Source organism: Idiotropiscis lumnitzeri, chromosome 12 (genome assembly GCF_059441095.1).
Source record: "Idiotropiscis lumnitzeri isolate Australia: NSW breed Sydney's pygmy pipehorse chromosome 12, RoL_Ilum_1.0, whole genome shotgun sequence".
NCBI classification, from domain to species: Eukaryota; Metazoa; Chordata; class Actinopteri; order Syngnathiformes; family Syngnathidae; genus Idiotropiscis; species Idiotropiscis lumnitzeri.
In genome coordinates this window covers 7,641,310-7,651,072 of record NC_142402.1, presented here as the reverse complement: position 1 = coordinate 7,651,072, position 9,763 = coordinate 7,641,310, and the positions used below count along the sequence as shown (strand labels likewise).

At 38.3% G+C, this 9,763-nt stretch overlaps 1 protein-coding gene across 6 annotated transcripts; it reads left to right on the top strand.

Moving 5' to 3' along the window:
• The first annotated feature begins 199 nt into the window (after nt 1-199).
• Nucleotides 200-9,031, top strand: hhatla (hedgehog acyltransferase like, a). Of its 6 annotated transcripts, XM_088312049.1 has the most exons (13): nt 200-447; nt 1,247-1,359; nt 2,263-2,330; nt 2,445-2,558; nt 4,117-4,137; nt 4,377-4,571; nt 4,642-4,851; nt 6,211-6,382; nt 6,669-6,813; nt 6,900-6,935; nt 7,020-7,221; nt 7,390-7,531; nt 8,071-9,031. In XM_088312049.1, exons 2-13 carry the CDS (start codon nt 1,254-1,256, stop codon nt 8,211-8,213), a joined length of 1,554 nt encoding a protein of 517 aa, XP_088168175.1. In that variant the 5' UTR covers nt 200-447; nt 1,247-1,253; the 3' UTR covers nt 8,214-9,031. The 6 variants fall into 6 exon arrangements, with proteins under 6 accessions (XP_088168175.1, XP_088168176.1, XP_088168177.1 ...); XM_088312050.1 differs by lacking the exon at nt 4,117-4,137; XM_088312051.1 differs by lacking the exons at nt 200-447; nt 1,247-1,359; nt 2,263-2,330 and having other exon boundaries at nt 2,511-2,636.
• Nucleotides 9,032-9,763: the final 732 nt, after the last annotated feature.

Sequence of the window (9,763 nt, the reverse complement as noted above, 5' to 3'; positions counted from 1 at the left end):
TAATTGTTAAGTTTGTCATACAGTGTGCTTATTTCCACCCACTTATCCAATATAAATATGTACAATCGAAGCTAATCAGACAAGTGATGCATCTTTGAATAGATGCAACTGACTGCTGCACCTGCTCTCCTCCTCAATTTAACCACTGTGAATGTCCCTGAGTGTTTGGTTGCTCTCTAGTGAGCCAACAGTGGACCTCCCCTCTCTGCGATGCAGTAGTGGTGGATAAATATAACCCCCCCACCCCACTCCACCTCCTCCCTCCTCTACCGCCTCCATTCGTTGAGTTCTGCAACATCCTGACTGGCCGAGGCTGGCAAATGCAGGCAGCAAGCAGCAAGCCCCCTCAAGACGGATGATCTAGCCTCCTTCCTCCACCCCCTTTTCTTTAATTTCTTCTCCATTTCGAGGAGACGGTCTCTATTGGCTGTGTGAAGCGGACACAAGGTTAGTGAAGTCTTGTACACTAATGATGAAATCAAAGCCGATGTGCTCTAAGATTTGCATACAGCAGTAAAACACTTGCTCACAGTTAGTATGCAGGACACTTTGCGGCGCTCCTGCTGCTTAACCATGGTTACTTGGCATTGTGCAAAACTGGATACTTTTTTTGTCCAACACTCTTTAACTTCAGCACCAAGTGCAATAGTATCTCAAGATTAAGGCATAAATCAATCCTTCAAATGGATGCACCACTCTTGGTCATTCCTGTCATTAATAAGTGGAGTGAAAAGAAGCCTCAGCTCAGATCACATAGCACTGCAGCTGCACACCAACTGCTCGGGCTATAATAGGAGAGAGAGGTAAGGTTGCGCAGCTGACCATGCTGATTCCAAGGAGCCAGAGCTCTGCAATCCTATTTAAGTCACTGTCCTGTCACTCCCTATGGCTTAGCCGCACAATGTCAACTTGTGAAAAGTCTGGATGTGACAATAACAAGCGCACTCCTTCAACATCATCATGCGTTTGGGAATGCCATTTATGCCCAAATAGCCTTGAATGTTGTTGATGTTGTTTTTACTATATTGTATTGATAAAATGTTGCTTGAAACTATTGATATGTAGCATAAAATTACCCAAATGTGCTCACAAAAGTTTGGTTAGTGGTGTTATTTGTCAGTGGTAACAATGGTAAAATAAATATCCACAAAACACCCTTTCCAGCTGCATGTTTCCCTTTTCATTGGTCACCCTTCATAATGTTGTGTGTGTGATATTTTGTTTAACTGGGGCCTCTTCTCTGAAGATCCACCATGGGGATCAAAGCTGGCCTCCCCAGATATGAGCTGTATCTCTACATTGCTGTGCTCTCCGGGGCCTTGGCATGGGCTGCGAGTTGGATAGTTGAGGCTTCAAGCGGTGAGTGGCTGAACATACTGTATCATCGACAAATGCACCATTTTTGTTCACTGTATATTTTAACGGCATCTAACGCTTCGTAGATTTAACAGACTCTCTACACATTTCTGTTAATAATTAATGGATAACCTTGTAATACTCTCTGGGTGAAATTCCGACTGCCTGACATCCACAGTTACACTCATCTGACCACATTCACACAGTTAACAATGCCAGTTGTTTCTGCATAATCGTAAACTCTTCACACAAACGTGAATGGCTCAAGTGTGATGCGGTGAATGGTACAGAAAATGCAGTGAGCTTTTTTACAGCATTGTTAGCCGCTATTATTGTTCTATCCTGTCAGCTATCAAATTTGGTCTTGAAATGCTCATATATGGCTGCTCCTTCTGAGAGGAGTTAAGAAGCTGAATACTTCATGCTGCACTCACTCTCTAACCTGGAAGTAGAAACGTGGCTTTGTGCCCAGAAGTAAGAGGCTTTCCTATTTGATATCCCTTTCACAGCCATTAGTCTAATCAAGCAAAGAGGGAACTGCATCGTTGTCTAGTTGTCTTTTTTACAGTATTTAATACAAATTAAAATCACCACCAAAATTTTGATTGTGTAGATTGTTGTTTTTAATAATTTCCTAAAAGTTCCAACATATAAGATAAAGAGCCCAGTTCAGCATGACCTCGTTATGTAATATCTAATTTTGACACATTGATTGAAGTGCTTTCACACTTCCCATTCACTGAATAATCCAACAATTGCATAATAAATGACATGCTTTTCTTTTGCTGATCTTTCAGTTCTCTTTCTATCGCTATTCACTCTGATGGTTGAAAATGTCCAATTTAAACAACATATGCTCTGTAGTTATTCTGCTCCTTTGCGTTTTTTTGTGTTTTCTTTATTCAGAGAATGTGAGCAGAAAGACATTCAAAGAAAGTGTAAAACCAGGATGGTATTACTTTGGCAGGAAAATGGTAACTTACCGCTTGGATTTTTGTTTTAAATTTCACATTAAATATTTTAATCAATCATAATCTTGATAGCGTTTGCTTGTTTCTACTTGCCAAATGAATCTGTCTCTTCCACAGGATGTCGCAGACTTTGAATGGGTGATGTGGTTCTCAACATTCCGCAATCACATTCTTTTTGCTCTCACCGGCCATGTGATTTTTGCCAAAATCTTCAGCTTGCTGACTCCAAAGGTGCATGCATGTGTGTACTGTATGTGTGTGTCGTAGCAAGAGACAATGAGGATTGACGTGGCATAGCACTGCATGCAGGTATATTCACAGCTTTTTCTATACAGTATATTCATATATGTATTGATTATTTGTGCATGTTGTCTTTGTTACTAAGTCGATTCAAGCCCAGCACTTGCTTGTATTATAATGTATTTAACAGAAACGGGTTTAACAAATAATTTGAAATGTAACTGTACTGGAAATATTGCGGGATCTCAGTTTCACAATTGTCACACATGCCGGGGGCATTTGACGGTATCCAATGGGAAGTCAAACGCTATTGAGTCGTCCCGTCAGCAGAAAATTATAGCCTTTATTCTTGTTGAAACGCATTTACTCTGTCATTTTTATTTTGCTTGTCACTTGAAACACTCAACGTTTCTCCACACCAGCATATAGGGCAAATGCCTGATCAGATGCACTTCCTTTTAATTATTATTTTCCTCCATTTTACCCCAAGAGACCACAATTTAGAGGGAGCAGCCTATTAGTCCTTTTAGATTATAAACAACAAACTAAACCAATCAACATCAGTGGCAAAGATATGTGGTTGCCAGACGTGGTCAGGAGTCATGTCTGAATACTAATTTTAAGAATCTGTCTTTAGAATAGAACATTGAATTCTGACAGTTAATGTTAATGACGCTATATCCCTTATTTTCGCACCACAGCAAGCAAGCATCCAACATGGCTGAGAAGTCATGGACTATCACACACATCACAGTCATGATTTTATGAAATAAATGCAATCCGAACCTTGCTCAACACATTAATCATACAAACTGGAGCAAACCTAACTAAGAAGCAGGTTTGGAATTGTGAAAAAAAAAGGAAATTTTTGTGTCAACATGCTTTTAGATATGATTTGAATGAATGGGCCATTAATTATTTAATGCAAAAAAGCGTCCGCTCTGATTCGCTGTTAGGTAGCAAAAGCATGAGATAGAAGTACACGATAAGCAATGTGTGTATTATGTTTCATGAAACTTTAAACGGAATGACAAACAGTGACTTCTCGGTTACAGAGGGCAAGTTGTAAGCGTTTGCCTGCATGTGCGATAAATCAAATTGCTAAGGCTGATTTTTGTGCCCTACCTTCAACTCTGCTTTTTGGTCGTAATATATAAGTGTGTTTATTCTTACATTTTTGGCACTTAATTTTACGCACTATGCCCCCTCCGCCCCCAAGTTATTTATTGTCACTACTATTTTGACAATACCCAAAATAATACCATACATACATATTGTTGCATTTATGCTGATAATATCATTGGTTACTGACAGGAAGTCTTGGACATTACAAACAATTAAACTTTGTCTCGTCCAGTTTATTCCTTTTGAAATATGCATATACATCCTTAATTACTTACAAGATATTGACTTGATGCATGCGAATGGGCTGAATGTCACTGAGTTGAGTTTCCTTTTAGATATTGCAATTCTGTGAAATTCGCCACATTTAAAACATTCCAATGTGTTTTAAACATATTTTCTGTCTTGTTTCATGCTGACAATGAAGATTGGTATAGATGGATGTAAGGTAACCTTAATAAACTTATGAATGTTTGCCATCATAACACTTGTGTTGTTTCATTTCACTCACACTTACAGTAGATTGATTTTTTTTTCTCTCTCTCACTAATACAAAAAAAAACGAGTCCATATTGTTGTAACCGTTTTCTCATGGCACTAACTGCATTCTTTTTATTAACACGAGTCATAAAAATCCGAAGATCAAGTCATTGCGTCAAGATAATAGTGGCTCCTCTTTCCCCACAGCACAGATCGCTCATCTTCTGCGTGTACGGTGGTTTGGCCGTCCTGGTCACGATGGGCTGGACCTTCATGGCTTTAGTTCTCTCTCACTGCATTATACTGTACAGCGTCGCTATGATCAAGACAAAATGGATGTGCTTTGCGGCAGGCCTGGCCACACTAGCCTCAATCAAGATGGAGCCTTATAATTCTTGGCAGGTTAGTATTCTCACTTCCTCCTACTTTTAAATGACTGTTAACAAATCAATTGTTCAATTTACACCTGCAGGAAACATTGGTGACTGGCTCTTTTGGCCTGCAAGACATCCTCTTTTACGGAGGTTGCGGCTTCACCATTATGCGTTGTATGAGCTTTGCTTTGGAGAACTGTGAGAAGAAAGATGGCAATTACACATTTTGTGACCTGCTCAAATACAACTTCTACCTCCCCTTCTTCTTCTTTGGACCTGTCATGACCTTTGACAAGTATCATGCCCAGGTAACGTTATGCAGAATTGCGTGAATGTGTGAAGAAAACAGGTTGAGTTGCACTTTGTTTTTTTGTAAAAGTATTCAGTCAATGACGGTAAGAATGATTTTGAAGAATTTCCTTTTCCTTCAAAACGTCTTGAGTATTTTTGGTAGTATAATCAGTGTCATTATCAAAGAGCAATTTTTTTGTAGGAAATGCCCAAAATTCACCATTATATATGCCACTGCCTCATCGTGTGGTCTGGTTGAGAGTCTAAACGTTAGACGTTTGTTTCGTACGGCATAATTATACAGTATACAGTGTCTTGCCGTCATTATGATGAAATATAAATTGAATGTGGTTTAATCCGTGCAAGGAATGTGATTTTTTGGGGTGATTTTTTTTTTTCACATATCTCTTGGAAAAGTGTTAATGGCTTTTCTGTTTTTGAATGTTAATGTGTTTTGCATTTATATATTTTAGTATGTTGCTTGACTGTACATTTTCACAGTGATACTCCTCACTTCTCCAGAGTATTGTTGATTTGTTTTGCTGTTGTGGATGTTTTTTTTTTCATCCACCCCAAAGAAATTATTGTGTGATTATCCACTTCATATTAACTTATGTTGGGGGTGGGGGGTAAATGTCACTCTTTTAAAGCAAAATAACTCACCTCATATCAAGCCATTAGAGAATGCCAGGATGGCCGAGTGGTCTAAGGCGCCGCGTTCAGGACCCAGTCTCCCCAGGAGGCCTGGGTTTGAATCTCAAATTTCCCCATTGTGGGACTAATAAAGGGAATATTATTATTATTAATGCTTTTAACTGACTGAAGACAAAACTAAAGGCAGATGACTTACAATTGAATGAAAATGGTGGTAAAAATCAATGAGAAATATGATTATATAGTATATTTGCAATGATGTCACTTCATTGCCATTGTTATTTTGCACAGTTGCAGTCAGAGATTGACATTCCCACACCGCTTTTAACAATATTTGAATCAACCAATCACAAGCAAAGACTTTTATCGGGTTGTTTATATTGAAACAATGTTTCTCATTAAACCCGCAAGTCAGTGTTACCCTTGAACAACATTATTGACTTTATAGAAGAAGTTTGAAAAAGAACTTCCACTTTGTCTCTTTTGTTTTTATCATCTTCCTCATATAATGCATAAAAAGATGATGATGATGGTGATTATCATCATCATAATAATATAGTAAAACAAGAATAGAATTAATGTAATCCATAATACAATATATTTAAAAATATTGAAAGAAATAAAAACAACTCTGTATCGTGAAATCACACTTGGTTGTCTGCCTTCTATGTTTTTATATTCGGCGAGTGGGATCTCATCTGGCCATTTGTTTGATTCCCCAGGCCAACAACACCAAGCTGACCCGCAAGGAGAGGGAGATGTGGAACATCACCACCAAGGCCGCGTTGCACCTGACAGTGATCCTGATGGTGGATGTGTTCTTCCACTATCTCTACATTTTGACAATCCCCAGTGACATGAAGTTGGTAACACAACTTTCCGACTGGTGCCTCGGTGAGTGGGCTTGTTTAGGAGATTTTACACATGATTTGTCATCAAGTGATGTATGTTGGAATATTTCAGCCATCATTGATATAATAATAACAAATAGTATTAGCATATTTTTCATTTGACTAATTTTAGGAACATATTCTATTTAACAATTTAATTTGTATTCTACTGTTGATATGGCGTCAACGACTGAAGTCCATGAGTTTGATTGACTTTTTGTTGTGTTTCTTTATTACTTTATTAGAGCAATATCATTTTAGTGGAAATTGACTTGTATTTACCTTTGCAGCTGGCCTGGCTTATTTCAACCTGGTGTATGACTGGTTAAAAGCAGCTGTGATGTTTGGAGTTATTAACACAGTGGCAACGCTGGACCATCTAGACCCCCCTCAGCCTCCTAAGTGTATAACAATGCTCTATGTCTTTGCTGAGACGTGAGTATCAAAGCGCTTATGTGTTTCATATTTGATGCGGAATTGAAAGTGAATTGTTGTTAAATCATTTATTAAATGACTTCTAGGCACTTTGACAGAGGCATCAATGACTGGCTATGCAAGTGAGTATTGTTAAACGAGTTTTTTTTTAACTAACACAGATCATTTGTTACCATCATCAAATGACTTTATTGGATGTTTCTCAGGTATGTTTATGACTACATTGGTGGAGATCACGATAAAATCTTCAAGGAACTCCTGGCGACCGTGAGCACCTTTGCCATCACTACCTTATGGCTCGGTCCGTGTGAATTGGTTTACATCTGGTCCTTTTTTAACTGCTTCGGCCTCAACTTTGAGCTTTGGGTGGCCAAGATCTTCTCTATTCCACCATTTTCTACCGTTGAGGTGAGAAAGATAAACCAAGAAAGTCTTCAAACCCACAATCAATATATCCTTAATGGCCACAACATTTGTTTAAATGGCACCATTTAATGGGATTAATGGAATTCTGCGTACACAAAAAGTGTGAAGTAAATGACAGTTAGTATTCTTGTCTGTGTCCTTTGTATGTAGGGTATATTGGGCGAAGCCATGTCACGTAGGATCCGGGGTTTGTTCAATGCTGCCAATTTCTGGGCCATCGTCCTCTACAATGTTCTTTCCCTGAACAGTTTAGAATTTGCCAAACTGGTTGGAAGAAGACTGATTTTCAAAGGTATGGGAAAGCCCTGCTAAAACCCTCTAGTTGCCAACCTTATTTATAGAGTATGAGTACTTACACCCTGCTGACAAGGAGAAACAAAAAGTTCCATCTCGCATGTGATAGATAGCACTGACTCAATTTTTTTTCTAAACCAGCGACTCACAAACAGAAGTTTGTGTTTTTTATGCTGGCAGAAGACGATTCATTTGCCACATTTTATTGTTATCACTGACAACATCAAATTGTTTTCTTAATTAAGGCTCTAGATGGGGAATATCTTGCTTCTCTGAATCTGTTGACATCGCTGTTAATGCTCTCTGGTTTACATTGGTCCATGTTGTAATATAGTTCAATTTATAAAACCCTGAGACCTCAATCAAAGTAAAAGGAGTAAAAATCACAAAGCTACTTGTTTTCAAATTGAGGTAGATAAATAAAGAAAGTAAAGTGAAGTTTCCTTAAAAATAAATGTACTTCGTTACGTCTCACAGCTTCTTGTATTTTTAGACATGGACAATTCTAACCCAATGTCTTTTTCTTTTCCTATTCAGGCTTCCCCCTTTCTACCCTCTCCGTGTTATTAGTGACCTATTGTGGCGTGCAACTGGTCAAAGAGCACGAAAGACAGCAAGCACTTCTGGAGGATGCACAGCCAGTCAAGCCACTAGATGGCGACAAAGAAAAGGCAGAATAAAATGGCGTCCAAGTCGATGCCTCCTAACATTTGTTTCATCTACAACCTCCAGAACAAAACCAGACTGGAACAGCCCGGTTGCGGTGTTTTGCTATCGTTAGTCAGACGTTTCCTCAAGTGCACTTTCTGGTGATAATCATCACAGTGCTTGGCTCAAATACCCTTTGGTGGTACACTTTTTATTGTATCCAAACATTGCAAAGTGTAAGTCTGTGAAGTATTGTTTGATTGAGGTAATAATGAACGAGCACATAGGATTTAGGAACAACCACTTAGTTGTTTGCAATATTTTTTTTTTAAATGTAAATTTTCCTCAAAATCAAGTATCTGTTTAATTATTATTGTGATTATTAGAGGGTTTTTACTTCATATGAGAATGTCTTACACTTTAATCCACACAATGTTTTAAAGGGCTAAAACATGAAACCGAGTTGCCGCTGATGGAGTGCAATGAAGCAAGATAAACTTAAATGGTGCTGTAGACTTCTCCACATTGCATGCAGCTAATTGTATTTATTTACATCTGTTCCAAAGACTCAAAGGATGATTCCGGCCATAATGTTTAGTAATATCGACCAAGAATGTAGTGAATCTTGTTGAGTGTGTACTGACCCCTCTGGAAAAATGAGAGCCATTGTCTTGATGAGACAATGAGAGCTGATTGCAGGAGTCACTTTTCTGCAAACCTCTTTCCTCTTTTTGCACATAGAGCAATGAAGGGCAATAAGCTTATCTGTGTTACCATCATGTTTACATTGCCTTTTCTCGAGAAGCCATTTGATCAAAAGGAAAAATAAAAGTTTTGTTCCATCCAGAAATGATCTGTTTCTTGAAGCACAAAGAGTTGCATTGAGATACAGTAGCCCGTATAGTTCAGAGGAACAGCAGCACTGTTTCCAATGTGTTACAATTGGATGTGTTAAGTTGTTTATTTTGTTCTGTCGCTGAGTCAGGCGTTGCCTTGTATCACCACAAGATGGCTTAGTTCAGACAAATTTGATTACCATTGTTACATTCACACAATGACATTAAGCGAAACCTTTAAAGGCCAGACAAACCAATGCTTATTGAATCTTTTCTTTGCTTCTGGTGACTCTGAACTTGGTTGACCTCTAGCTCCTTTTCTAGTTAGTGCTGTGAAAGACGAAACATTTGCCATGTTTTTGTGCATTTCAGCAACAAAACAAAACCAAAATTATCCTTCACCCTTTTATTTATACACCAATTAGATGATTCCAAAAATAAATGTTTTAAAATTATATTGAAACAATTGACTTTTTATTTTTATTTATTTATTTATTTTATTTCCTTGTACCATGCCGAAAGGTCTACCCATGCCAATGCTACTGAAAAGACTATTTAGAATAAACCCTCATTATTCTTTGTCTATCCTTGAAGGGAAACTAATTTGGCACTTTGCTGTGCGATGCTCATGTTGCTTGCATCACACCACACAAGCAATAATTTCACACACTTGCAGGCAAGGGAGACATGTCAGGTTAATGTGGCAGCGCAGGTTTCTCTTTATTGGCCTCCCTTAGGAGACATTT